The 27,064-nt window shown below is 63.3% G+C and overlaps 8 protein-coding genes across 8 annotated transcripts; 4 read left to right on the plus strand and 4 right to left on the minus strand.

Moving 5' to 3' along the window:
• Positions 1 to 1,708: 1,708 nt before the first annotated feature.
• Positions 1,709 to 2,610, plus strand: CHLNCDRAFT_49115 (hypothetical protein; the record flags this gene model as incomplete). The annotated part of the gene is made up of 5 exons (XM_005844089.1): positions 1,709 to 1,763; positions 1,888 to 1,976; positions 2,056 to 2,213; positions 2,337 to 2,357; positions 2,514 to 2,610. 5 exons carry the CDS (start codon positions 1,709 to 1,711, stop codon positions 2,608 to 2,610), a joined length of 420 nt encoding a protein of 139 aa, XP_005844151.1.
• A 2,487-nt stretch (positions 2,611 to 5,097) lies between these two features.
• Positions 5,098 to 5,702, minus strand: CHLNCDRAFT_15492 (hypothetical protein; the record flags this gene model as incomplete). Its single annotated transcript, XM_005844174.1, has 4 exons — positions 5,098 to 5,193; positions 5,285 to 5,384; positions 5,534 to 5,596; positions 5,683 to 5,702. Coding segments are annotated over 4 exons (279 nt in total), but the record flags the coding sequence as incomplete, so codon positions are not given.
• A 305-nt stretch (positions 5,703 to 6,007) lies between these two features.
• CHLNCDRAFT_32614 (hypothetical protein) lies at positions 6,008 to 9,063 on the plus strand. Its single transcript, XM_005844090.1, has 12 exons — positions 6,008 to 6,207; positions 6,286 to 6,496; positions 6,573 to 6,617; positions 6,715 to 6,783; positions 6,876 to 6,943; positions 7,059 to 7,153; positions 7,246 to 7,359; positions 7,488 to 7,697; positions 7,829 to 7,898; positions 8,024 to 8,115; positions 8,259 to 8,435; positions 8,640 to 9,063. The coding sequence occupies exons 2-12, from the start codon at positions 6,333 to 6,335 to the stop codon at positions 8,799 to 8,801; spliced, it is 1,266 nt and encodes a 421-aa protein (XP_005844152.1). The 5' UTR covers positions 6,008 to 6,207; positions 6,286 to 6,332; the 3' UTR covers positions 8,802 to 9,063.
• A 123-nt stretch (positions 9,064 to 9,186) lies between these two features.
• On the minus strand, positions 9,187 to 12,775 carry CHLNCDRAFT_7888 (hypothetical protein; the record flags this gene model as incomplete). Its single annotated transcript, XM_005844175.1, has 9 exons — positions 9,187 to 9,329; positions 9,438 to 9,654; positions 9,773 to 9,988; positions 10,067 to 10,147; positions 10,238 to 10,608; positions 10,809 to 10,927; positions 11,082 to 11,257; positions 11,400 to 11,531; positions 12,659 to 12,775. Coding segments are annotated over 9 exons (1,572 nt in total), but the record flags the coding sequence as incomplete, so codon positions are not given.
• Positions 12,776 to 16,990: 4,215 nt separating this feature from the next.
• CHLNCDRAFT_27224 (hypothetical protein) lies at positions 16,991 to 17,970 on the minus strand (the record flags this gene model as incomplete). The annotated part of the gene is made up of 5 exons (XM_005844176.1): positions 16,991 to 17,105; positions 17,212 to 17,415; positions 17,512 to 17,625; positions 17,718 to 17,806; positions 17,905 to 17,970. The coding sequence occupies 5 exons, from the start codon at positions 17,968 to 17,970 to the stop codon at positions 16,991 to 16,993; spliced, it is 588 nt and encodes a 195-aa protein (XP_005844238.1).
• Positions 17,971 to 18,461: 491 nt separating this feature from the next.
• CHLNCDRAFT_139264 (hypothetical protein) lies at positions 18,462 to 21,372 on the plus strand (the record flags this gene model as incomplete). The annotated part of the gene is made up of 8 exons (XM_005844091.1): positions 18,462 to 18,824; positions 19,150 to 19,378; positions 19,616 to 19,929; positions 20,110 to 20,256; positions 20,436 to 20,588; positions 20,745 to 20,906; positions 21,023 to 21,112; positions 21,271 to 21,372. The coding sequence occupies 8 exons, from the start codon at positions 18,462 to 18,464 to the stop codon at positions 21,370 to 21,372; spliced, it is 1,560 nt and encodes a 519-aa protein (XP_005844153.1).
• Positions 21,373 to 23,666: 2,294 nt separating this feature from the next.
• On the plus strand, positions 23,667 to 25,318 carry CHLNCDRAFT_139265 (hypothetical protein; the record flags this gene model as incomplete). Its single annotated transcript, XM_005844092.1, has 4 exons — positions 23,667 to 23,798; positions 23,918 to 23,967; positions 24,060 to 24,285; positions 24,509 to 25,318. The coding sequence occupies 4 exons, from the start codon at positions 23,667 to 23,669 to the stop codon at positions 25,316 to 25,318; spliced, it is 1,218 nt and encodes a 405-aa protein (XP_005844154.1).
• Positions 25,319 to 25,522: 204 nt separating this feature from the next.
• On the minus strand, positions 25,523 to 26,706 carry CHLNCDRAFT_139266 (hypothetical protein; the record flags this gene model as incomplete). Its single annotated transcript, XM_005844177.1, has 5 exons — positions 25,523 to 25,535; positions 25,655 to 25,791; positions 25,906 to 25,974; positions 26,098 to 26,556; positions 26,701 to 26,706. 5 exons carry the CDS (start codon positions 26,704 to 26,706, stop codon positions 25,523 to 25,525), a joined length of 684 nt encoding a protein of 227 aa, XP_005844239.1.
• Between the last annotated feature and the right edge of the window lie 358 nt (positions 26,707 to 27,064).

Raw genomic sequence — 27,064 nt, forward strand, 5'->3', positions numbered from 1 at the left:
GCAGCGTGCCACCTCTTCATCCCGCGAGGCCCGCGCATCTGCCACCTGCCGCTCACACAGCTCCACCAGGTGCTTCTGTCGCTCCTCCAGGGCTGCCACCCTGTGGCAGGCAGGGGTGGGCGTGCGGCATGTGACGATGACACGGCAGCAAAACACAAGGCTGCTTCTGAGGGGGAGGTGCTTCTCCAGCAGCACTCAGCATGGCCCACCTGGCCTCCTTGTCCCGCAGCGCTGCCTCCCTGCAGCCGAGCGTGTGGCGCGCCTCCTGCAGCGCTGCCTCCCGTGTGGCAGCCGCCTCCCTGAGGCCAGTCATCACTGCGTCCACCCGCTCAAGCTCTGCATCCCGCTCCTCCAGCAGCTGAACGGCGGAGAGGCAAGGGTTGCCCATGAGGCACTCGGCAGAGGCATTTGCAGTGGGAAGCGGGCGGCAATGGCCTGCTAGCTGACATTGCTGCCCAACATGTGCCTGGCTGCATCCAACCCAGACTCCTGCTGCCACCAAATTGCTGCCACAAGCCAGACCTTCAGGTTGAACTTGAAGTCGGCGGTGAGCTGCGCGAGCTGCTGCCGCAACAGCACCGCCTCAGACTCCTTAGAGGCCAGCAAGCCCTGCAGCTGCTGCTCCCCGGCGCCACGTAGACCTGCCGAAGCCGACCTGCTGGCCGGGCGGCTGGAGAACGCGGTGGCCATCGGAGTGCGCCCATCATCCTGCAGCAGCGGATGTGATCCATCGGCGGGAGTGGCAAACGCCGTGCCGTCGCATTCTCCGACCTGCCCCTGCCAGCAACCACCCGCCCTCCCTTGCCACTTGCCCCACCTCCAGCAACGCAGACAAACTCCGAATAGTGGCCGCGGGCGATTGCAGCTGCTGGGGCGTGGTGCTCATGGGCGGCTGAGGAGGCCTGGGTGCTCATGAGCTGCCAAGGAAGGGTGACAGGCGGGCGCCATGTTCGAAGTGGCAGTCGCGCAACAAACACGGCAACGGCGCCGTCTTTCGTCTCCGAAATCGATTTGACGGATTGGGCGAGGCGGCAATGGCGCCCGGGCACTCTGCGGGCCCCATGGGCGCCCATGGCCCGGGCCCCGCCACAACTCGCCTTTCCACCACGGGATCGCGGCGTGTGTGGCCAATACCACCGCCCCCCAAAGCGCATTGTGCACTGTGCTGATCCATCGCCGCCCAGCGACCCCTGTCAAGTTGTGTGCTAAACTCGCTCGTTGCCATGTCGTCCCTCACCTGTGCCCTTAACCTGAGCGCTCTGAGCACCACAAAAACCGTGTCCAGCCGGGTGGCGGTGGCCAGCCGCGCCGCCTTTTTCACTGGAGTTCCGTGCCGGAGCAAGGCGGCGCCGGTGGCGCCCACTGTGCGCACTGTGCAGCCGGTGCGCGCCCTGTTTGGTGGCGGTGCGGCCACTGCTGGCAAGTTCTACGATTACACCGTCAAGGCAGGTTGCAGTCCACAGAGCTGCCTGGCAAGGCCTATTTGGCGGAGGGTGTGGGTGTGGGCGGGTGCCGGCTTTTGCTGGCGGTGCTTCGCTGCCGCCGCAGCTGCCAAAGCTACTACCTGGGCATGCTTCCTGCTGGAGAGCTTGGCGGGGAAGGCAGCAGCATGATGTGAGACGAGGGGGAGGGGGAGCTGAAGGCTGTCCTGCAATCTGGCCACCCCGCAAACCCCTGCTAGCAGTCTATAGATGGACAGGACATCAAGATGGACCGCTACAAAGGAAAGGTGCTGCTGATCATCAACGTGGCCTCGGCCTGTGGTGAGTGAGCCAGTACTGAGGCCGGTGTGGCGCCTGGGGTGAGGCAACCTAATGCTTATATCATTTTTTTGCCATACGCTCGGCAGCACATCTGAGCCACTGGGTCACTTTGGATCGCCCGCAGGCTTCACGCCACAGTACACCGAGATGACCGAGCTGTACAACAAGTATGCCGCCAAGGGCCTGGAGGTGCTGGCCTTCCCCTGCAACCAGGTGGGCTTCAGCCGCGTGCCCATGATGCGTGCGCCCGTCGCCTGCTGCTCATGGCATGCTTATCCACGATGCGCTGCAGTTTGGCAGCCAGGAGCCGGGCAGCAACAGCGAGATCAAGTCCTTTGCTGAACGCAAGGGCTTCAAGGGCCCGATGTTTGCAAAAACAGACGTCAACGGCAGCGAGGCCGAGCCGCTTTTCACATACCTCAAGAATCAGCAGGGCGGGCTGCTGACCAGGTGAGAGAAGGGACGTGAGCCTGCGCAAATGCGTGTGCGTGTTGACATGCCCACTGCCCGCCTACTTGGGAACACCTTTTCACTGTTGCTTTGCGCCTCTGGCCACCGCTTGCTTGAACGCAGTGACATCAAGTGGAACTTCACGTGAGTGGATTGCCAGCACAGGCGCCCCTGATTTCGACCCCCCATGCTGTGGCATGCTGCGCCAGCTGTGCTGTGCACACAAGACTACGTGGCTCCTGGCCTTGCGCTTCTGGCCTGCTGCTCACTCTCACTCTCTCTCTGCGCCCTGCCCTGCAGCAAGTTCCTGGTGGACCGTAGCGGCAATGTGGTGAAGCGCTATGGCAGCACCACGACCCCCATGGCCATCGAGGCGGACATCAAGGCCCTGCTCTGAGGCATGCCGGGCGGGCGGACGCAGACGCACAGCCGCGAGATGAGAGCCCCAGCAGCCAGCCAAACCCAGGCTAGCTAGCACTGCATGCTGGAGCTCCGCCACTGTGTCCCTGCTACGGGTACCCCTTGCCGATTTTTGGGTTCTCCCTGCTCTCAGATTTGATTCCCGCTCCCTTTTAATGTCCTCATCTGATGTTCGCTTTCGCACGTTACAAGAACACAAGGCGAATATGAAATGAGCCGGGCGCGGTAGTATGACCGAGCGCGCATGAGAAGGCGTGTTTTGGCGCAATGGCATAGGAGCAGGGTTGTTTTGGTTCAGAGGGATCAAATGCAAGAAAGCAGAAGGTGGAGGGACAGAAAACAGTGCCTGCAGATGAAAAGATGGGTGCGTGCGTCGGTTTTTGTACAAAACTAGGGGCGGTGCACAAATGGAATAGGGTGGAGGATGGGCGGGCCGGGGCAGATGGCGTCCAGGCCGCGCCCTACCGCATGTACAGGGTAGAACAGAGGAGCGGGGACGAGGGACGTGAATCGAGAGGGCGTAAATGTGGGGCGAGAGAGGTGGCCGCCATACGTAAGTGGAAAGGGAAAACCTTGACACTCAAAAACCAGGCGGAACATGATTCACTAATGCAGTGCAAGGAGCCCAACAGGCTAGACAATTTCAGCTTGCAGCTTACGGTATGACATCATAGCTTTGCGCGGGCACGGCCCTTGCATGCGTAGAGAAGATTGGAGGGATCAATCACGGCTGTCAGCTGGGGTGGGCAACATGCGACGCAGAACGTCATTGCATGTCACAGCAGCACATGCTACCGCGTTCTACTGCCGCTGCTGCCCGGGCTGCTGCTGACCAAAGGCCTCATCCAGGGGGACCATGCCTGCTGGCGCCCCCGGTACTGCCGCGCCGCCAGTCGCCGCGGTGGGCGAGCCGATCAGGCTGTTCCAAAACTCGTTGTTGGCGGCGCTGTTGTCGCTGGCGGCCGGCAGGAGGAAGTCTTGTGACGACAGCACGTCGCCCAGGTCCTGCGGCAGGAACCCGACAGGGAAAATAGGTGAGCAGCTCTTGGATGATGAGAAGCGAAACAGCACAGCAGAACAGCGCAGAAGCTGACAAGATGTGCAGGACCCAGCCCACGGCGCAGCAGGCATGGCAATGCAGTACCCAGGGTGCCACTCACCAGGTCCACATTGCCCAGGCCCAGGCTGTCCAGGTCTGGCAGCTCCACGATGGGGTTGCTGTCGGTCAGCGGCGGCACCGCCACGCCATTGGGCGTGGGCACCGGCAGCGGCAGCGGCAGCACGGCATTGGCACCGGCGCCGCCATCCACCGGCACAAAGCTGGGCAGGCCGGCGCCCGGCCCGGCCGTGTTGAAAGCTGCTGCCGCTGCGGCGCTGGTGCCGGGCACTCCATCAAAGGGACCCACCATCGGCAGCCCGCCATAGCCAACCACAGGCGTGCTGCTGAGCATCATGGGGGCCACGTCGCCCGCTGTTGCCGCCGCCGCGCTGTGCATGCCGCCGGCGCCGCCTGCCGTGGGGATGGCGGGCATGGTGGTGGGCACAGCAAAGCCGCCGCCAGTGCTGGGTGCCTCCTCAATGATGGGCCCGGCGGAGCGCCGGACGCTGCCTGCACCATCGCGCCTGCCCCGCCCGCTGCGTGACTTGGGTCGGGGGTCCTGCGTGCTCAGCATCTGCATGAAGGCCTGCGCCAGGTCAGCCAGGCTCTGCTGCGGCTGCGATACCGCCAGCGCCTGCATGCCCTGGTCGTCGGGGCTCTCCATGCCATCGCTGTCGGAGTCGGACGCACCCTTGCGCTTCTTGCGCCCTGCAGGCAAGGCAACGCGAGACGGGCACAAGCAGTCGGTAGGGGCGGCAAAGGGGCGGCCAGAGGCGCAGCCCCCGCGGCGATCGACACACGGCTGTACAGAAACAGATGCACACGACTGCCCCCTTGCTGGCGTCCTGCTGCCCATGGCTGCTGGTTGGGCCAGCTACTCACGTCTGCCGTCGTCAATGCGCTTGATCAAGGGCGTGGAGGCCACCAGGTGCTGCACCAGGCCTGGGTGCTGCAGCGCGGTGGCCAGGAAGCCAATCATCTGCTGCTGCCGCTGCTCCTGCAGCTCTAGCCGGTCCTGCAGCTCACCCAGCACCTCGGCAGAGTCCTGCAGGAGGAGGCAGTTGAGGAGGGTGGTTGGTGCTGTGAAAGCTTGGGGGCATCGCCGGTGCTGTGAAAGCATGGGAGCACCGCCGCGCGATCTTGGCAAGAAAGCGTTGGCCCACCCTTGTGTGCCCACCAACCGCGCACCTGCTGCTGCTGGCGCAGGCGGATGACCTCCTGCATCAGAACGCCCTTGTCGCGCTTCAGCTGCTCCACCTCCTGCTGCAGCCCGTAGTGTCCAACCTCAATGATGGACTGGCGGTCGTCAGCGTCATGGTGGCCGGCGCCGGCGCCGCCGCGGCTGCGCCGCTCGCTGCCGCTGGGCTTGCGGCGGTGGATGTCTCCCAGCAGGTCGCGTCGGCCACGCAGGAAGTACTCGTTGGCAAACTCCCAGCGGTCGGGGTCCACCTTGCGGAAGCCCTGCGAGCAACAAGGGGGGGAGGAGGTGGGGTGTCTGGGGGGTGGTGGCACCTCCCTGGGCAGCTCTGCAGCGGAGGATCGGTCCACTCACATAGGTATTAAGCTGCCGCACAAAGCTGGAGAAGTTGTTGTGCTTGAAGTGCAGGGGCAGCAGGTCGCGCGCAAATTCGGCAGGCTTCCACACGACGAAGCTGCAGGCAGCGGTTGCGAGGGCGCTGCGCGGGTGAGTGGCATAGCAGCCGGCCGCGGCGGCGCAGGGGCGGGTGCGGGCCGGCGTCACAACATGCAAGCGGTTATGCCAGGCCTCCAGGGCTGCGCTGCTTCAACGCGGGCTGCTCACCTCTGGCCGTCGGCTCCCCACGAGATAATCGGGTCCGAGATGGCCTCGTCCACTAGCTCATACCTGCAGCAGCGTGGGGGCAAGAATTGAGCACCCGTGGCAGTGTTCAAGGCGGTGACCGGGGCTTGCAGGCGGCCCGCGGCACTCACGTCTTGGTGAGGAAGGGTGGAGGCGCGTTGCGGGCCTCCTTGGCCGCCTCCGCCGGGGTGTAGGAGCCACCCCCGCGGGTGTTCATCTTGGGAGGGGTGCGCCTGGACTTGGGGAGCGCCAGCTTTGCTCGCGTAGCTTCTCGAGACAGGGGGAGAGGCTGGGGAGTCGGGGAGGGTGCTGGGCAAGACACTGTCGCAAGAACGAGGTGTTTGTCAGGCTGAGGAGGCCATTAGCTCAGCCATTCTCCTGTCTTTCCATTTGCGTCCCGTGCCAGCGGTGTTTACCCTATCGGAGCCTAATTCTTGCCTATCCAGCCCTACCCAAGGCAATCGCAGGCCCTAGGGGCTCCAACGTACCTCAGTGTGATCCTGCTGTGCGTCATTATGCGGGCCCTTGCGCTTTCGCTGTGCTTGGCAGCAACCTGCGGCCTGGCGCTGGCGAATGAGCAGCGCCGCCTGACCATGAAGCCTCTGAGCCTGGCAACTCCTACCGCCGCCACCACCGCCTCCGACGCGGCCCCAGGTGTACCAGTTGCTGGTTTGTCTGGGAAGGTGCAGGATCCCCTCCTTCTCACCCACCCCTTCCGTCCCTTGAACCTGCAGAGCGATTTTCTGGGTACTTTGCTCTGAACCGCACTTACGACGCGCACATGTTCTTCTTCTACTTCCAAGCCCGGAGCGACCCGGAGAACGCCCCTGTTGTGCTGTGGATGACAGGAGGCCCGGGATGCAGTTCCGAGCTGGCTGTCTTTTTTGAGAACGGCCCCTGGACCATCAACCCGGATGACCTAAGCCTCACTGAGACCAAGCACGGGTACGTGCGGACTGTTGCAACGGACTTCAATGGACCTTCCTTCCTGCCGCTCACAGTGTCATCCTTGTGCTTGCAGCTGGGACACAAACCATCACATGATCTTCGTCGACCAGCCAATCAAGTGAGCGCCCACCCCCACCAGGGTGGCGCAGAGGAGGGTGGCTGGCAAGACGCTCACTCATGAGTCCATGTGCCGCCCTGCTTTGCCCCCTTTGCAGCACAGGCTTCAGCTACAGCGCAGATTCGCGAGACTCGTGCTATGACGAGACATGTGTGTCCAACGACATGTGAGTTTGTTTTGCGGGCTTTCGCTGCTTAATGCCGTTTCTGCACCACACATGTTGGGCATGTCCTGATGGCTGGTACCCCTTGCCCACAGGCTGGACTTTCTGAGCGAGTTCTTCAAGGCGCGGCCTGAGCTGCAGGGCCGCCCCTTCTTTGTCACAGGTAGCCCCTGGCCGGCCATCCATTTGAAGCCACCCGAGAGCGCCAGCCACCTGTTGTGAGGGCGCCGCTTATCAGGCATTGCCTCGGCTCCTGTTGGGCCTTGTTCTTCCTGCAGGCGAGAGCTATGCAGGCCACTACGTGCCGGCAGTGGCCAGCCGGGTGTTCCACGCCAGCAAGTCGGGCGAGGTGGAGCCGCCCATCAACCTGCAGGCACGTTCTTGCTTGCCTAGCCTGCCGCCTTGTTGGCCACTGAAGAGTGCCTCACCCGGCCTGGCTCTCTCTGTCTCCCCCCCTCACTGCAGGGCCTGGCAATAGGCAATGGCCTCACCGATCCTGCGATCCAGTATGGGGCATACAGCGACTATGCTCTGATGAACGGCCTCATTGGACAAGCCCTACACGATCGTCTCAAAATGGTAAGCTGGTGCGCAGCTGGTTGTGCCTGTGCTGTGTTCAGGCAGGTACCTGTGGTCTCCAGGCATGTCAATTGGAGAGTTGCTCCGTGTTGCCTTTACTGCTTCCCTTCCCCCTCCGGAGGCTGCAGCTCTACCCGTCGTGCCGCCTGGCACTGGAAGTATGCGACGGTTTGGACTTTGCCTTCGAGTGCCTACTCGCGGTACAGTGGTGCCAGATGTCTCAGTTTGCGCCGATAATGCTGGTTAATGGTGGTATGAATGTGTATGATATAAGAAAAGAGTGCGAAGGCCCACTGTGCTACCGCGAGTTTGAGGTGCTGGACAAGTACCTGAATCAGGTGCGTGTGGGCAGAGAGGGCGATGGATGTAGGAGCTGTCACCCTGCGCCACAAGTTTCCTAATCCTAACCCTAATCCTACTGAAACATGTTTCCAGAGAGCCAGCGCCATCAACTCGCTGTGTCTTGCAGGATGATGTGAGGGAAAAGCTGGGCGTCGGCGACCTGCGCTGGGAGGCTTGCAACATGGAGGTGCACTCAGGTAGAGTGGATGCGCCTCGAGGCTGAATTTTGTCTGACATGTCCTGTCAGCTGGCGCGTGCTGTCATCGGCTGAAGCTGCTGCAGCTGATTGTTCTCGCTCCTACTCCTACTTTGCTTGTTGCCGAGATGATGAGCGACTGGGGCCACAACTACGACATTGTGCTGCCAGAGATGCTGGCGGCCGGGGTTCGGGTGATGATCTATGCCGGCGATCAGGTAATAATACATTTTATTATTCCTTTCATCAATCAAATCAGTCATCAATCAATCAATCATCAATCAATCAAAGCAGCCCCCCCTCCCATCGCAAGTCCTATCCCTAACCTCACCTCCTTTCCACGCGCCTCCTCTCCCCGCAGGACTTCATTTGCAACTATGTTGGGAACCAGCAGTGGGTGGATGTGCTGCCCTGGCACGGCGCCAAGCGCTGGGCTGTTGCGGAAGACGAGCCGTGGACAGTTGAGGGCGTGGCCGCGGGCACCGTGAAGTCGGTGGGACCGTTCAGCTTTGTGCGCGTCTTCAAGGCGGGCCACATGGTGCGTCAGGCATGGTTGCAGCCAGCGCTGCTGACTGGGGCCGAGACTTTCTGTACATGGCAGCCACCATGTTGCCGTTTGTACTCCTGCTCTCTGCCACTGCGTCATGTGTACTGCTGCCCCCCCCAAACAAAAACCAAGCCATGCGCCAGCGCTGCCCTGCCCTGCCGCTCCCCTCCGCCAACCTGCCAACTATAAATGCAGGTGCCCATGGACCAGGCGAAAAATGCGCTGGACATGATCACCCGCTTCACACACGGCCCTACCTCAGCAGGCACCAGCAAGCGCGTGTCGGGCGCCACCTGGCAGCTGCGCAGGGCCATGCCCGGCAAGGACGCCGTGCTTTTCGCCGGCGCCGAACAGTGATCTTGCCCGTGGAGGGAGATGGCAGGCAGCGCATGCCTTCTGGTAGCGTGGCGCCTGCTCACGAATCCACTACCTCTGTCACCATTCTCTGGTGCTGAAGCCCCTCTGTATGCCCCTCTGTATGCCCCTCTGTACCACCCCGCATCTTTCATCGTCTGCAACCTGCGCGTGCATGCGTCCCTCCCAAGCCTCAATTTTGCCTGTAGCTAGCGTGCTTGTCACCAAGAGGCACATCAGCACACCATGTAATATAAACAAGGATTCAAGGTGAATGGGCAGGGAACCAAGCTCAGCCCCCAGCCCTGCCACGGCTGGCGCCATTGGCCGCGCCGCTGCCGCTACCACTGCTGCCGGCGCCAATATGTTGCTGCTGGGCTTGATGTGGCTGTTGCAGGGCTTTCAGGAGGTCCCCAACCAGGTAGAGCGAGCCCGTGACCAGCACCTGCATTCGCAGGTTGGGTATCTCGCGCACACACCGCCGCAGCCAGTCCAGGGTGACGCTCAGGCTGGGGAGCACGGCGGTGCGGACTGCGGGGCGCTGCGTCGCTGCGGCTGCCGCCGCCGCGGCAGGAAGGCCTGGTGGCAGGACGGCTGGCAGCAGCGGGAGTGGCAGGGCCGGTGGTGCTGCTGCTCTACAGGGTACAATGGTGCCGCTGCTGCCTGCAGCTGTGGTGGTCATGGACTCCCACACTGAGCGCAGTGAGTGTTGCCAGGTCAGGTTGGCTGGCTCTGCGCTGGAGCCAAGCTTCATGTAGGTAGAATCGGGGGGCACAAAGAGGGCATGGTGGATGCTGACCTGGCGCTCTGTCAGCGCTTGCGCCAGGGGCTGAAGCAGGTTCTGAGGGTCGCGCTCCTGCACATGCCAGCGAGCAACGGGCAGACAAATTGAAAAGATGAGGAATGGGACCCTGTTGACACCAGGCAACAGCACAGCGATGTGCAGCCACAGCGGTGTGCAGCCCTCGATGTACCTGCATGCAGTTGAACAGCAGGATCCGCTGCGTGACCAGCCCCTGCTGCAGCTGTGTGTCAGGCCGGCCCGCTGCACCCACTCCTGCTGCTGATGTGCCTGCCGCTGGCGGCTGGCTGGCATCTGCAAACCAGTGGGCGCAGGTGGCCATGCTCTCTGCCGTGTGGGCTCCATCCAGGAAGAAGGACAGCCGTGGAAGCCGCTGCCCTGGTCCCTGCTTGCCCACTATGCTGTTGCCGGCCAGCTCCCGCTGCTTGTCCACTGCCGCTGGCGACATGGTATCAGCCTCCACCACCACATCGTGCACAATGTGCCCTCGCCCTGGCCAGTTGGCCGCCTGCAGCCCTGCCACGTACTCTGGCGGCAGGTGGCCCGCCTGCACAGCCGCCGCACGTGCTGCTGCTGCCTTCGCTTTCAACGCTGCCGCTGCAGGGCTGGTGCCCTCCCATGTCCCCGCCAGTGCCACTGCCAGCGCCGCATTGAGCTTTTGATGCTCGCCTGCCAGGCCCAGAACCACATCTGCTGCTCCGGCATAGTCCTCCCAGGCGCGAACCTGCGCCAGCGGCGTCCCCACCGCCGCCGCACGTTCACGCAGCGCCTCCGCCGCATCCTCGCGCTGCGGCACTGTAAATGCTGGCACCCCGGGCTTGAAGATGCCCGCCTTTTCTCTCGCAATTTCCGGGAGTGTGTAGCCCAGGAGCTCCATGTGATCAAAGCCCAGGCTGCTCACGCCGCACACCACAGGATGCCGCACGCAGTTGGTGGCGTCCAGACGCCCGCCCAGCCCCACCTCCAGGATCACCACGTCCACCTTCTGCTCCAGAAACACCTTGAAGCCTGCACTCCAGGTGCACAGTGGGGTCACTGGGCCATGGGGGGAGCATTGCCGAGCCAAGCTCTGTGGCGTTGCCACGCCAGGAAGCATGCCCCTGCTAATCCATTCGGTGCTGCCGCTTCAGACGGCGCTCAGTCCTGCCAGACTCGCACATGGGCAATCACTGCAGCCCAACCCGCTGCCACTGCCGCCTGCCACTCACAGAGCAGCGTGAGGAAGCGAAAGTAGGCGGGCTTGCCAGAGTCGTCACTAGCCTTCTCCTCCAGCTTGTCAAAAATCCACCACAGGTTGCGCAAGAAGGTGGCGCGGTCCAAGGGCTCGCTGCAGAGGAGGGGCGGCGTGTGGTAAGTAGCTGACAACGGTTTCCAAAAGGAAATCAGCCTGCCTGTGGAGCATTGGCAATCTGCACTTGGCCCGTTTCCCATCCATCCCTCTGCCATCCATGGCCATCTCCTCCCATCCAACCAAAGCCTACCCATTGATACGGATGCGCTCGCGCACGTCAATGAGATGAGGGGAGGTGAAGAGCCCGGTGCGGTAGCCGGCCTCTCGCAGCATACGCTCAATCATAGCGCAGGTGGAGCCCTTGCCCTTTGTGCCCGCCACGTGGATCACGCTCAGCTCGCCCAAAGGCTCTTCAAGGCTAAGCCGCTGCATGCACAAGAGGTGGCAGCAAGGGTGAGCAAGGAGCAACATGTGGGTGCAGTGTGTGTTTGGCGGGTCGTCCTGCCAGAAAGGCCAAAACGCGGCACCAAGCACCCTGCTCCTTGCGCAACCGCTTCCCAACAGGCACGGCATGGCGGATGGCTGGGCCACTTGCCTCCAGGTATGATTGCATCATCTCAAAGGCGTGTGCCCACATGCCGGTGTCTTTGCGCTGACGGCCCGAGATGAGGGAGCTGAGCGCCGCCAGCGCACGCTCATACTCTTCTTCCTCACTCTCCTGCCCCGGCGCAGCAGAGCCGTGTCGAGGCCCTTGAATCATTGCGCAGTTTCTTCTGCCTTGCCGATGCAAGAAGGTGGAGGCAGTGGCTGCAGGCGGGGTGGAGGCACGGGCATACGCTCACCTGCCTGCCGCGCTCGCTGGGCGGTGGCGGCAGGCGGCAGGAAGCAGGGCGGGGCGAGGGCCTTGCTGCTAGGGTCATCATCGATCCCATCACACAGCGGCTGCTCTGCATGGAGACTGCGGCGCAGAGTAGCCTCAATGGGTGTAAAATCACCCACCCCAGCAGTCTCCCCGGACAAACGTTCCAGCCCTGTACGATAACCGCAGTGGCTTAGGCAGCTTTGCTACAATTGCGTTGCCTGTTACACCCTCCCTTCAGACCTGTAGAAACATCAGCCAACCTGGCTGGCATCTCCCTGCGGTTTGCGGACCTGTCTCATTGCCCACGACTCCTCGTTATGCCCTGCAGCAGCAAAAAGGCAGCGGCAAAGGGTGCGTTGACTTGACTCGGACTTCCGCCATGCCGCCGTTCGAGTGGGACGGGAGCGAGGAGAAGGCCAGGTGCGCGTTAAATGCCGGCCTTGTATGTCGAAGCGGCTCTGTTGACCTGCCTCGCGCGCTGGACATCACCCACCACTGGCCGCCGCCCCCGCAGGGAGCGGCGCATTGCGGAGCGGCGGCAGCGGGTCCAGGAACGGCTACGCCTGCAGCAGCAGCGGGCCAGGGCCGCGGGCTCAAGTGCTGCAACAGCAAGTGAGCAGGCGCCGCCTTCCACCAAGGGCAGGCAGCAGGCGCTGCAGAGCACAGAGGCGGTGTGCCAGGCGCTGGAGGAGTCGCAGGCGGCGGCACGGTCGGTGATGCTGGCAGCCGAGCAGCGTACTGAGCGGCATTCCGAGGCGTGCGACACCGAAGAGGCAGCGCTGCGCGAGCAGGTGGCACAGGAGGCAGAGGGAAGCCGTGGGGAGAACCGTGCCATAGACCTGGAGTGGGAGCAGCTGCAGGCACGTTGCTGGGGCTGCCGCCTCGCAGCAAGCTGGTTTTGCAGAAGATGGCTGCCTAGGATGCCAAGTTCCAGAACCACTTGCATTACCACAAGCCTCCCTTACTGACGCATGCCCGCTGGCCAATGCAGGGCATCTCACAGCCGCAGGAGCTGCACGCGGCAATGCAGGCCGTGGCGGCCCACTGCCAGCGGGTCCTGGAGTCCAAGGATGCAGCTCTGGAAAGCATTCGTGCAGTGCTGCGCATGCGGGATGAGCAGTATGTCAGACTGCTGCAGGTGCATAGCGAGGAGACTGATGCGCTCCTTGCTGCTCTGCATCAGCAGTATGAGCGGCTCAAAGGGGTGCAAGAGCGGGAGCTGGAGGCGGTGGAGGCCGTCTACCTGCAGGTGTGCGGGTGGTGACAGGAGTAACTGAGCGTTCATGATGCAGAGAGCGGGTGGCCAGGAAATGCACCCAACAGAGCGACAAATTTTCCTTGTGCCTTCAACCATCCCATCAATTATCCCTATATGGCCTATGGCGTGCTCTCCTGCCTGCCCTTGTGCAGGAGCGCAGCGAGCTACTGGCGGCGCAAAAGGGCGAGCTGGAGGTGCTGCTGGCGCGGCGCAGCGTGGTGGAGCAGGAGTTCATGGAGCAGTACCTGGCGGCATGCGAGCAGTACGAGGAGGAGCTGGAGCGGCTGCGTGTGGATGGGGCAGTGGAACATGGAACCCTCAAGCGCAGGCCAGTGACCTGTCCCCTGGCGGTGCCTGCCTTCGTCCACTTTCTTGAGTCTGGCCAAAGAGGTGGTTGGGCTTGGCGGCATCAATAGTCCATTACCTTTTCTTGCTGCTCCATGCCTGATGTGGTGCAGGCTGGAGGCTGATGTGGCCTCCCTGGAGCTGCACCTGGACGGCATCCGCGCTGCACATGCGCTAAACGCCGACAAGCTGGACTACAACTACAGAGTGCTGGGTGCGCGGGAGGGCATTTACTTGTTGGTAAATCAATGATATCCTTCAACACATGCCATGCATTCTCTGGTCAGTGCATGCTGCCTTTCTCACCCCGCATGATATGCACGTGGCCCACACAACGCCCCAACGCCACTCCCTGCCGGTGAGCAGTGGAGCGCGAGCGGGAGTCCAAGGATGCGCTGCTGCAGCAGAAGCGCCGCATCACACGGCAATGGGCGGCACTTAACCGTCTGCGCAAGCGGTACGCTGCATTGGATGCACGCTGCGCGGCCGACAATGCACGGCTGGGCGATGAGTACACGCATGTGGCGCGCGCCTTCAACCACCTGCAATCCAAGTTCCGCCGTTTCAAGGCCGCTGACCTGGCACGGTTTGAGCAGGTGGGTTGGAAAAGGAGGGGCAATGTTGAGGGCAGCACAGCTCTGTGCAAATTGCGGTTGCCGTGTCACAAATGGAATGTGCTGTGCATAGGCAGATAGCTCTTTCTGCATGTGTGCCTGCACTGCCACCGCAGATCCGCTCCATGAAGGAGGAGGAGCTATCTGAGCTGACGGAGCAGCTGATGGAGGCAGAGCACCTGATTGGTACCTACGTGGTGAGCCTGCCGCAACAGAGGAACACCGCTGGAACCAGTGCAAGGACAGGAGATGGCAGCCACGTGGGGGAGGACAGTGGCCGTGTTTTGGAACTCGAGCTCGTGGGTACTGCGGTGGCTGTGCACCTCCAGGACGGAACCGCTGCGGCTGCTGCCTCCGGGCAGGGCGAGCACCTTGCAGAAGCGGCTATGCTTGCTGACTCTACCCCCAGGGGTCAGCAGATTTCGGCCTACTACCCTGGCAGCCCAGCGGCAGCCTCAATCATCATCAGCAGGGGCGGGGCAGACGAGCTGCCCGCGCCTTGCAGCGCTGGCACAGAGGTGCAGCTGGATGCGACGTCGGCAGCTGAGCTGAGGGCCTCGGCAGACAGTGGCGCACTTAGCCTGCTGCTCGCAGAGTCATCTACTGGAAAGCAGCTGCAGAGCCAGAAGCTGAGCTCTTTACTAGCACAGGTGTCAGCGGCAGCCCTGGATGGGCTGCTGACTGCCGGCGCCGTGGCCCGCAGCTTGGGCCTGCAGCACCAGAACACAGTGGCCGCCCTGGAGTCGATGTTTGCTGGTGGTGGCTCCACAGCTCCTCCTCCAGCTTTGCTGACGGAGAGGACCCAGTTTGAGGGACCACCAGCAGATTGCAGAGCCGCAGCGCCGGCGGCGGTCCACGCATTCAGTGTTGAGCAGGTGGAGGAGGGCATGGAGCGCCTGATGCAGCTGCTATTCAGCGGCCGTGCCAGGAGTGCTGGCGCAGCACGGCGTCTGGAGCAGCTGCAGGCAAGCGTGCCCATTGGCAATTCGGCTCCACCCCAGGCGACTGCGGTGCCGCCGACCAGCAAGCAGTACTGGCAGGCACGGGCTGATGCCAACCTGCCACCGGCAGTGGTCCAATCCTGGGGGCTACTTGAGCAGCAGGCCAGTGCCCAGTTTGCTACGCTTCAGGGCAGGACCGCCAATGCTGATGAGGTGGGTGGGGTGAAGCTGCGGTCAGCAGCCGTGGGCCCCCAGAGGGGCGCAGGCGGTGGTTGAGAGACGGATGGCCATGCCCATGCCGCAGGTGCTTGCGCTGAGGCACGAGAACGACAAGCTGAGGGAGGCCCTGGCCAGCGTGCTGAACAGCACGGTGAACAGAGAGCTGCAGCTCCCACCAAACCTGCTGCTTCGGTGAGGGCGCGGCGACAGGCGGCGGCAGTCGGCGCATGCAGCGCGCGGTACATGTCTGGCGCCGTCCGCTTGCCAAGGCTTTGTCATTACATTGTCGGCCGACCCTGCCTGCCTGCGGGTGTCTGTAAAACTCGAGAGAGAGAATACGTGCGTCCAGAACTCTCCCCACGACTTTTAGCGCAGCAGCAGCACACCACATGAACGCGGGACCGGGAGGATTCAGTGAGCTGGGCTGCGGGTTGTGGTGTGGCTCCCCTGCGATCCTGTCAGCGCGGTGGTTGCCTGCAAACTCCGAGGGGTCTTTAACGCACGCCTCTGGGCAACAGAGGGGCGCAGGGATCGGAGCCTGCCCCGGGTTGGTGGCAGTGCAGCGGCGGCGGCATGGCGGTCGCCGGCTGTTCCAGGCCCCAGCCACTCGTGTCCCCACCTCGCTCCTGCTGCAGGGGGTGCGCCCATCACCAAGGGCTTGCTGCTGGGCACCCTTAGCACCAGCGTGATCATGCAGGCCACCAAGGCAGCGCGACGGCGCCCGCCGCTTTTTGTCAGCCTGTTCACCCACGCCTTTGCCTTCCGCAACCCCGGCGAGCTGCTGTTTGGCGCCTCCCTGCTCTACTTCTACCGCTTGTTTGAGCGCCAGTGGGGATCCGCCAAGTACGGCAGCTTCGTGGTGGCCACCTGCGGCGTGGCATATGCGCTGGAGGCGGTGGCAGGGGCTGCGCTGAGCTGGCGTGCCGCCTCGGGGCCCTTCCCGCTCATCTTTGCCAACCTCCTCGCCAACTTTGTGCTGCTGGTGCCGCCAATGCACCAGTTCACCGTGTTTGAACTGAAAATGACGGACAAGGTGCGGCAGCGTGGGGAGACCCTGTTGAACCCTGCCATGGCCTGCCCACGTCGCACAGCCATCTGCAGCGGCAACCACGCCTCATTGTTGCCTTCCCTCCCCTCCCCTGTCTGTCGGCCCCCCCCCGCAGGCCTTCATCTACCTGGCCTCCATCCAGCTGCTGCTGAGCGCGGGCCCCACCTCGGTGGTGGCGGGTGGCTGCGGCCTGGTGGCAGGCCTGCTGTACCGCCTCAACTTCCTGGGCCTGCAGCGCCTGCGCCTGTCTGCCACCGTGCTGGACCTCTTCACATCCACCATTGGTCGCGTGCTGATGGGGCCGGGCCAGCCGCAGCAGGTGTTTGTGACGCCCACTGCAGCGCACCTGGCGGCGCAACAGCAGCAGGCGGTTGGTGGCGCAATGGGTGGCGGCTTCCAACAGTTTGGCGGGCGGCAGGCGCAGATGACGCAGCGTGGTGGCGGTGCGGCGGCGGCTGCAGCACGCGCTGTGGAGCCCTCCCCCGAAGCATTGCAACAGCTTGTCGCCATGGGATTCGACGAGGGGTCGGCGGCGCAGGCCCTGCGGCAGACTGGCAACAATGTGGAGGCGGCGGTGCAGTACTTGCTGTAAGGCGCAAGACGGTGTACACGCTGGCATCATGGTTTGCAAGATGTGCAGGAGGAACGGGTGCTGTTTCTGCTCTCTCAATTGCAGGCCTGCTAGGGTCATGGTTGAATAGTCCTGTTGGGATTCTTTCCTCATGATTGATGTGCCCTTCACATCCATTGCATCACACACATATGCCATGTTATGCAATGTGAATCGCTCGCAGTTCTGGCATTAATCTCTCGTCACTTTCCTCTCTCAATCAGTGTGACTATCAGGTCACAGTATATTGGGTGTCGGCACATCATCCTGGTATGCGCTGCTCCCGCTGCATGATGGCCGAGTAGTGTTGAAACTTCATCAAGATCACCGTCTTGGGCCGTGCCTGGTCCTTCACAGGCACATAGTGTGCCGTCACTCTGCAAGCCAATCATGCGAGCGCCAAATGCTGCTCTCAGGCAAAAGGGGAGCAACGACTGCAGAGCCCAAAGATACGCGCATCCGATGCCCCTGCCTGCAACGCACCTGGCGGGGAAGCCAGCACCCTCCAGCACGCCGCGGACGACGCCCGCCACAAAGGCTGCCGGGTTGAAGTGGCCCATCTCCCGTGGCACGCTCACATACTTGGTTACAAACAGGTCGCTGTCGCTGATCATGTATTCGTCCTCGGCTGTGTTGCTCTGCTCCAGGTCGCGTGCCTGCCGCCCAAACAGGTACTTCCACAGTGTGCTGCAGCAAACGGGGGCGGCGATCAGGCTGGCGTGGGTGCGCGTGGCCGACCGCTTCGCAGGTGCCCAAACACATCCTCAGCGTGCCACAGCCCACCTGTGCACAAACTTGAGCATGTCGAGCAGTCGTGTCTCGCGGCGCTGCGCGCGTTCACGGTAGCACAGCACCTCCAGCAGGCGCAGTCCCACGCCGTACCCTACCTCATCCAGCCTGCAGGGAGGGTGGGTAGGTAGGCGGGATGTGCTGGCGACGCGCAGCAAGCAACACAAACAGCAAATTCAGCCGTGCCCAGTGTCGCTCACTTGCGCTCCAGCTCGCCAATGTTGGACACGCGGCTCTGACAGTACTGTACCACTTCCCCAAACAGGTAGGAGAAACTGCTGAGGGCGACCTGCGAGGCAGGTGGAGGGAAGGAGCGCGAGGCTGGGTTGGAGCAGTCGCCGGCGGGGAGCATGGCCTGCTTGATTGGAGAGTCCCAGAGCTGCACACCTCTTGCTTGCCCTGCCGACTAAAGGGCTTGTCTACAATCCCGACAGAGCCCCGACTCTGAAACATGGCTGGTCACGACCGAGGCTCGGCGCCGGCAAAGGGCGGGCGGACCGGCCGGCGGGCGGCACAGGCTGGGAGGCGGCAGAGCGGAGGACCGGCAAGCCGATGCCCGCTCGATTTTGTTTGCGCTGGCGAGCTCTGCACACGCTGGGCAGCGCCTCCACCGGCAGGATCGTGGGGTCCGCAGGGGTAGTTGTTGCAGAATGGGGCTGCTCAGTGAAAGGAGATCCACGTGCTTGCTGGAATGCCCTTCTGCTGATCAAAGCAACCCAAGGAATTCCCTTTTGCTGAGCAAGCTTGTGGGCCCACATGCGCCTGCACGTAGCCCCGTTTGTAAATCAAATTGCTTCAGCCTCCAACTCCCCATCCGTTGACCATCCTGATTGCAGGCCGGCAGCCAGCGTGCAGCCAGCCGGCTGCCTCAGCCTCTGCCCATCGCCCTCCCCCTCCGCTGCTCACGCCTCCCCGCTTCCCCGGGCAGCCAGCACCACGCGGCGATGGAGCTGCTGCAGCATTTGGGCTTGGAAAGGCGGCCCGAGTGGCTGCCAGAGCAGGTGGTGCTGCTGGGTGTGCCTCTGCTGCTGGCGTCAGTCATGGTGGCTGCGGCTCGCCTGACGGCAGCCATCATCAAGGGCGCAGCCCGCTGGCTGCGGGTGGCATGGGGCTGCCGCGGCGTGCCTGCGGCGCCCGGCGGCGGCCTGCTGGGGCTTGGTCACACGCTGCAGTTGGCCTTGGCGCCGTGCCCTTGGGAGAAGATGCTGGAGTGGGCGCGTGCCTCGGGCACCCTCACCCGCTTCAACATCCTGCAGCGCACCGGCCTGATTGTGAACGACCCCGAGGGCGCCAAGCGCGTCTTCCAGGTGCGTTGCAGCTGTGGTGGCGGCAGACCAGCTGCGCCCACAAACCAGCTGTGGCCACAGAGACCAAAGCTGCGCGCACAGCCAACAGGCGCCGCCGGTCGCGCCCTCCATGGGGTATTGTGGCGGCGGGCCCCCATGTCGCGCCAGCCCGCCCCGCCGCCGCCCGCCGCCCCACCGCTCGGCCAGCCGCAGTCCCTACTGGACCCCCGCCGCCCGCCCGCTGTGGCCGAGCGGCCGCAGCACCAGCAGCCCTGCCTCGTGGCTGGTGCTGGAGGCCGGCGCCCCGTGAATTCGCCCTCGCCGCATCGTGCCCCTGCTTGCGCAGACGCGGCAGCGGCTGTATGAGAAGGACCTGGACTTTTCTTACAAGCCCTTCCTCTCGATTCTTGGCACCGGCCTGGTGACCGCCGACGGGCCGCACTGGCAGAAGCAGCGGCTGCTGATGGCACCCGCACTGCGCATCGACATGCTGGACGCCATCATCCCCATCACCAAGAACGCCGTGGACAGGCTGTGCAAGAACCTGGAGAGCTTCCGTGGCACGGGCACGCCCGGTACGCAGACAGCTGATGGGCAGCAGAGAGGAGGTGTCGCAATGTTGGGGTGGCCAGCCGGAGCAAAGGTTTTGCAGTCGGAGCCCCGTCTCAAGGGGAGATTGGGCACCACGCCATGGCATTGGGCGCCTCGTCTCCCAGCGCAGCCGTTGATGTGCAGCAACCTGCCGCTGGCACCAGATGGCGGCCATCAGCTTTTCACGTCGCTGCTGCCACGCCCATGCTGACCGCCTGCAGTGAACATGGAGGAGGAGTTCCGGCTGCTGACGCTGCAGATCATCGGTGAGGCCATCCTGAGCCTGCCGCCCGATGAGTGCGACCGCGTCTTCCCCCAGCTCTACCTGCCTGTCATGGAGGAGAGCAACCGTCGCGTGCTGGAGCCCTGGCGGCAGCTCTACCCCCTCACCGCTTACCAGTACAATCAGCGCGTCAGCCAGCTCAACAAATACATTATCAGCATCATCCGGGCGCGGCGCGCGGCGCACGCCGCCAACAGCGGCAAGCCCCCCGCCAAGCCAGACATCCTGGACCGCGTGCTGGCGGCAGCAGAGGTGTGCATCCACCGGCCACGTGCCCTTGGTTGTACTGGGATTGATGGTGGGGTGGGGTGGGGAGGTGGGGTGCTACTGGGCAGCTTGCACCAGGCTAGTTGCGCTGGCTGCCGTATGCCAGACAGCACGTTGGTTCCGCCCCTGTTGCAACCATGACGTTGCAGCAAAGCTTTGCTGCAGGAGAGCGGCGAAAAGTGGACGGCAGCGAGCGAGGTGCAGCTATGCTATGAAATCAAGACCTTCCTACTAGCAGGCCATGAGACCAGCGCTGCCATGCTCTGCTGGACCATGTATGAGCTGAGTCAGAGCAAGGAGGCACTAGAGAAGGTGTGTGTGGGGGTGGGGGGCACGGGAGTGCTGCGTCAGGAGCAGCATCTCGTAGAAAGCGCTGCGTAGAGTTGGGTGCTCGTCGCGAGGTCATGTTGGGAGCGGCACCTGCACAGCCGGTTCATGGGTCCTCGCTGACGTGTGCCCCCTGTGCTCCGGCCACCTGCCATGCCCTGCAGGTCCGTGCTGAGGCAGCAGGCGTGTTTGGCGGCAAGCGGAAAAGCATGCCTTCGCGCGAGGAGGTGGATGGCATGGAGTACACGCTGGCCACACTCAAGGAGAGCCTGCGCAAGTACAGCGTGGTGCCGGTGGTCACCCGCAACCTGGTACAGGTGCGTTCAGCGGGGCGTCATGTGGTGCTTATCTTTTGGGTGGGGTCCGGCATAAGCTGTCCCTCGTTGCCTGCCGGCCGGCTCACCTGCCCCTAAATGGCTCTGGTTCCAGCTCAACTCACTCACGCTACCTGCTGCACCTTTGCTGTCTCGCAGGAGGACGAGCTGCTGGGGCACAAGCTGCCGCGCGGCTCGTGGCTGATTGTGCACCTGCAGGGCATCCACCACCAGTACAACGACCCGCTGGCCTGGCGCCCCGAGCGCTACATGCCCGGTGGCGAGTACGACCAGTTTGACGAATCCATCCGCCCATACATGGTGCGCCTGGCTGTGCTTCTTGGCTGGTTGGTTGCCAGCACTTGGGTCGGAGGGGCCTGCTGTTCCTGATTGTGTCAGAACCCGCCTGCCCGACGTGCCCTGCTGCCCGCCTGCAGTTTCTGCCCTTCATCCAGGGTCCCCGTAACTGCCTGGGCCAGTACTTTGCGCTGCTGGAGAACCGCGTGCTGCTGTCAGTGCTCAACCAGGTGCAAGGGAGCGCCGTGTTGCTGAGTCGGTGGCGCATCAAGCATGCAGCCTGTATTTTGTGCCAATTTTGTGGCGCTCCACTCTGCGCGGTTTTGCCTGCTGAGTAGCCTTCTCTGCCTGCCTCCCCCGTGCATGTGCTCCACTATGCCGCTTGCAGCAATTCACTTTTACTCCCGTGAACCCCAAGGAGAGCGGTGTGACGCACCCCAAGGTCATCCCCGTGGCACCGCTGCACGGCATGAAAATGTACGTGTCGTGAGCCAGCCGGCAGGTCGCCATGCCCAGGGAGGCCCTGCGAGTCGCATCCCATGCCACCTTGTCACCTTTTCACCTTTTCACCTGTGTGTTCGTCCTTGCTGCCTATTCTGCTGCCTTGTCCCTGCTCGATTAGGCCCTCCTTTTTTCCAGATTGCTTTCTCATACTCGCCCACATCCCAATTGATTCTTGTTCTTTTGAACCCTGCTCGCCACATCTATCGGCGACGTGGGCCATGCTGGCGCCCGCTGGGGCCCTCTGCACACCGCCTACTTTGCTTGTTCTTCTTCCTATCCCCATGCCCAATGGTTCCCACCCTGCAACAACTTGCGGTGTCCATGCTCATCAAGTGGCGAAAGTCCTCGGGGGACATAGGTCTCGAGGATATCCTGGCAGCCTGCAGCCCACCTGAGCTGGCCGACATCGAGGATGGGACGCGGCGGGGCTCTGGCCGCATGCTGCGCCTTGGCCTTGGCCTCTCTGTACGAGTGCCGGCAAGGCGGAGCTGGAGGGGAAGAGGGCGGAGAGCGTCAAGAGGCTGCATGCGCCGAGGCAGCAGGAGGAGGCAGAGCGGAAGGCGCTGCACACGCTGGTGGTGGACCCGCTGCCCCCTCCACAACCGACGACAGCAGCGGGGTGCTCCCCCGCTGCCTGGCCGGCACAGCCAGTACGTCAAGGCGGAATGGTCAGCCAGGGACTGGCTCCTCAAGAAGCTTTGTCTCGGCGACGGCAGCAGCAGGCAGCAGCCACTCGTGTGATCATCCGGCCGGTGGCAGCTGTGCCTGTGGCTGCATGCACAGGCAGCAGCAGGGGTAGCGGCGGCCTGCCTCTGGACCTGTCGCCAGCTGGATCGCTGCTGCAGTCACCCACGGCGTTGGCCGCCCTTGCAAGCTCAGCCGCACGCAGCCCGAGCATTTCAGACCAGCAGCAGCATTTACCCATCGAGGCTGGCCTGGTGTTTCAACCCGAACTGCCGTCAGCAGCAAGGCTTTGCTGCCGCTACTGGCCAAGCAGGCATCAGTTGCGGCAGTGTCCAGCGAGCTGCCCACCGCCCTCGCGACCTGGACAAGCTCTTCATCAAGCCATTGACTCTAGCCAAATGCACATTGCAGCAGGCACGCAATCAGCAGCCACCACCGCTGCCCAACTTGGCGCTTGCGGAGCGGCAGCAGCAACATCTGAAGCCGGCGGCACGGGCGGGCTCGCCCCACTGGAAGCAGCTTCACCCGCCACCACAGTCCCGGTCAGCCCCTCGCTGTCAGGCATTGGAGGAGGTGGACATCTTCAATGAAATTGATGGATGGCCAGCGCACCGGCTGCTGCCAAGCCAAGGACGCAGCGAGAGCAGAAACAGGCGGTGGAAGCAGGCGCTGAGTGGCAGCGGTGGCAGAAGCAAAAGCGGCATGCGGGAGCGGATACGAGCAGCACCACCACCTGGGTGCTTGATGTACCCTACGTGTTACACACAGCAATGAGTGTTGCCGATAGAAATCATCGTCTGCCCCATGTAGCGGCCGTCCTCTCAACCTGCTGGGCTGCCGCTCACCAGCCTACTCGTCGCTGCTCTTTGAGCAGTAGCAGAGGCCCCCTGGTTAGCCGCCACCGCAGTGTGGACTCGTCGCCTGTCGAGGCTCGGTAGCTGGCATTCCTGTCCAGCCCGGCGAGCATGGTGTCCTCTGCCCCTCGCTGCCTCCCAACGCGCGTGCCGCCCTGCCGCTCGAGGCGGCAGCTGCGGCGCTCGGTATGTCTGTCGGCGACCAGATGTGTAAGGTAGGCCAACCCCTCTGCCCCAATCGGGTGGCTTCGAGAAGGGCAACGGCACCCACTGTTTTTTCAAAGCGCCCATACGGCAGACAGGAGCCGGGCAGCGGGCGATTTGGGGGCGTCGCACGTGCAGGAATCGATGCTGCCGCGCGCGCGAGGTACGGTGCCCGGGGGCTGTACCGCCCCCGGCGTACTGCCACACACGCTCTGCAACGCTGTAAACCATATGACGAGGCACAAGCCTGCTGACCCTAATCGTGACCAGCTCGCTGGCGGGAGCAACTTGTTGGCCTGCAGTCTTGGACGGGCCAGTCACTGAGAGAGGCAGCTGGGCAGCTCTCCCCCGCAGCACCCCTGCGTTCACCCGTCTCTGGTGAGGCTGGAGCAGCAGACCCGCACTGGAACGACAGCGGTGGGTCGGCCTTCCCGCGTGACCTTGTGTCCTCGACCCCTGGTGTGCTGGCTGCAGTGCACCCGCTGCCACTAACACCAGCGTATCGAGTGAAGCAGGTGGGGAGGCCGAGCAGATACAGATGGAGCAGGGAGTTGACAGGATTGCAGCAGCCGCGGCGGGCGCCGCGGCGGACGCGGCGGCAGACGACACGGCGGCTACGCAGAAGTCGAAAAAGCGGCGCAGCGGACCCAAGAGCAAGACGTCGCCCTATGTACGTTCCCTGATCCAGCTGCTGGAGCAGGAGCAACGGGCATGCATGAGGGTGCACCCTACATCCAATCACAGGTCTGCCTGCTCGACTCCATCCGATCACTCTTCTGCCCCATTCAGGTCGGTGTCACGCAGTACAAGCGCACAGGGCACTGGGAGGCCCACGTCTGGTGAGCGGGTCTGCTCCATGCTCCTTATATCCTCCTCCACTTTCTTTCCACTCTGACGCGGCCGCCCCAGCCGCACCTTTGCCGCAACGCAGGATTCAGAATCCGCGGGGCAAGGGCTATCAGCGGCACCTGGGCAGCTATGCAACAGCAGATGTCGCTGCAAGGGTTTACGACCGAGCCGTCCTGAAGCTGCGTGGGAAGGGGGCGGAACTCAATTTCCCCCTTGCAGACTACGAGGCCGACGCCTTCATGCAGGAGCATGTTGGCACGGATCGCATCAAATTCCTGGACCTGCTGCGAGCGCGCTTCTCGTTGCAGGTGGGGGGTCAGCAGCGCCCTCGCCGGGCAGCTGCGCCTGCGACAGCAGATGAGGAAGAGGAGGAGGCACCCGAATCGCCCCGCACACGCACGGTGAGCAGCACTTGTGGCAATGCTGCAGCATGCTGATGAGCATGCCACCGCCCACCTGCATTCAACTGGCAGTTTCTTCCTGCCTGTCTCCTAATCTGACCCCGGGCTCACACCCACTGCCCTGTTTCAGGTGGTGCGGGCACCACGCAGCGTGCAGCGTGTGACGGTGCACGAGCACCCTATCCCAGTGGAGCCGCTGCACGGCAGCCAGCATCGGCGCTCAACGCCGGCGGCGGCAGCTGCCAGCGTGCAACGGGAGCAGGATCGGGACCAGAGTGCAGTGCATGCCTCGCTGCATTCACCAGCTGGGCGAGGCAAGGGCCTTGTGCGGCCCTCGCTGTCACTGGAGGCCTCTGAGGAGCAGCTCCTGATCACCACAGCCCCCATGACCAACTCGCAGATGCAGCTGCTGCTGCCTGGCCCACCGGGCTCTCTGTTGGCGGGCGGCGGTGGTGCCAACAGCGCAGGCATCACCCCCTGCTCCTCCCCGGACCGCGCCCTGTCGGCACTGCCGCAACTCTCCCTGGAGATGCCGCCCCCGCCCAAGCTGCGCCGCACCAGTGCAGACGGCGAGGCTGGTGGCCCTGGCGGAAGCAACGTGCTGGCCTCTGCTGTGCTGCATCCCTCTTTGGCGGGCGGCGGCACCTTCATGTTTGGGGCCGGCTTTGGCGGCGGCTATGGCTATGGTGTGCCCAACCCGCTGCTTCTGCCCGGGCTGGCGCTCCACCAGCAGGTGCAAGCCTCACAGATGGCTGCACAGGCTGCTGCTGTTGGCACCATCCCTGCCACGCCTGCCAACACCAGTGCTGCCGCCCTGCCCGCTCTCTTTGCACCGAGCCCCACCGCCCTTGGCAGCTACAGGCCGCCAGGGCTGCGACTGCCAACCCTCACCGTCGACAACCTACTGCCAGACTGGATGGCCCTGTTGGGCCCCCAGTGAGGCGGGCGTTATTCAGCATGTCCTCCCATGCATTCATTCATTCACATACGTGCAAGACATTACTAGTGCTCTCCTGCGACCGCACCTCGCATACCATCCACTCATCCCTCACCGCCTGCCACACTCAATTTGCTCACCCTCCTCTCCTAGTTGCCAACCTCCCTCGGTCATCTCTTGGTACTCTGGGATTTTTGGACTTCACTCTTAAGCCCGACCACTGCAGTTATGACAGCCTGTCTTTTTAAATGCGAACAGCTGAAGCTGTGCTGGTCAAGATGATGATGAAGGGGCAGCATTACTGCCTCGGACTTCAGGCCGCTGCAATGGTAAAGACACGGGCTGCTGCTGCGATTCTGGACGCTGGCGTTGCCGATGTTGTGTTGCTGCTGCTGCTTGCCGCTGCCCCTGTTGCCGCCGCTCTCGCTGCTGCTCGGGCTGCTCCACATGCTGGGGTCCATGGACCTTGGCGGTGCCTGCAGCGGACAAACCATGCATGGCATGACGGGCATTGCATGACGGTCCCTGGCAGCTGGCCACTCCCAACAGCTTGGAGCCGCACCTGCATGTTGCGGGCGCCAGGGCTTCACGAGGACTGCCGCGCCAGGGTCGCTGAAGAACGACTCCAGGATGACTGCCGCCGCCACGCTGTCCATGCGCTGCACCCAGGTGGATGGCAAGATGTGCAGGCCTCAGAAGCAATGCGGCAAAACAGGTGGCACAACCGGGCTGGCAGACTGCGGGTGGTGGATGGCCAGCACAACAGGCGGAACCCTTTGCACCTTGCTCAACGTGGACCGCCTGCTGCCGCTGGATGCCAGCAACCTGCGCGCCGCCAGCGTGCTGCCCCGCTCGTCAGCCAGGAACACGGGGATGGCGTGTGGCGCTGCTACCGCAGCCATGTTGTCGGCGAAGTTGCGGCAGCGCCTACCCTGCTGCGAGTCGGTCGATCGGCGGCGCAGGGAACCCGCCAGCGTGACGGGCAGACCCAGGACGATCGCATCGCAGGCCTCGCGCTGAGCCACTGCCAGCACCGCGGCAGCCAGCTGCAGCTGCTCGTGCGCCAGTGGGCCTGGCAGGCCCTCGAGCGGCCGTGGCGCGAGGCCCAGGGTGCTCACCGCCAGGCCGACCACGCGGCGGCCGTAGTCCAGGCCCAGGGCGCGTCGGACCTGGTGTGCCGGTCTGCTGCCAGTGGGGTTGGGGGCTGGATTATCGTTGCGGCCCTCTTCTTCCCGCTCCTGCTGCGGCAACGAGCGCGCAATGCCGCGCCAGCCGTGAAGGCTGTCTACAGGCGGGTGCCTGGACACTGTATAGCTACGCAAACATCGGCTGAAGAGGCTGCGGCAGGGGGCCACAGGCAGACAACCCAGACCAAGGCAGCCGACGTCCATCTTGAAGATAGTAACTAGCAACGAGCTTGTAAATGGATAACGTGAACGGGTACAATATTACATGCATGATCATGCATGAAAAACGCGCTATGAGTGGCACAGCGCGCCGGTGTTGCGCAGCGGCAGAGCGTGGTGTGGCGGCGTGACATCTGCCCACCAGAGTGAATGCCAAAATGTGTTATGCTGTGCATACTGATGATCAAGCAAATTTTAGCTAGAAAAATGTACTCATGCGTGGGCGAGTGCTTGCCAAGTACTCCATGCCTGCGTTGGCTACCGGCTCATGTGTCCTACGCTGCTCTCAAAATAAGATTGTCTGCATACAGCAAGTGCAGGCGGGCAAAGCTGTGCATACACC

This window comes from Chlorella variabilis, assembly GCF_000147415.1.
Source record: "Chlorella variabilis unplaced genomic scaffold CHLNCscaffold_24, whole genome shotgun sequence".
NCBI classification, from domain to species: domain Eukaryota; kingdom Viridiplantae; phylum Chlorophyta; class Trebouxiophyceae; order Chlorellales; family Chlorellaceae; genus Chlorella; species Chlorella variabilis.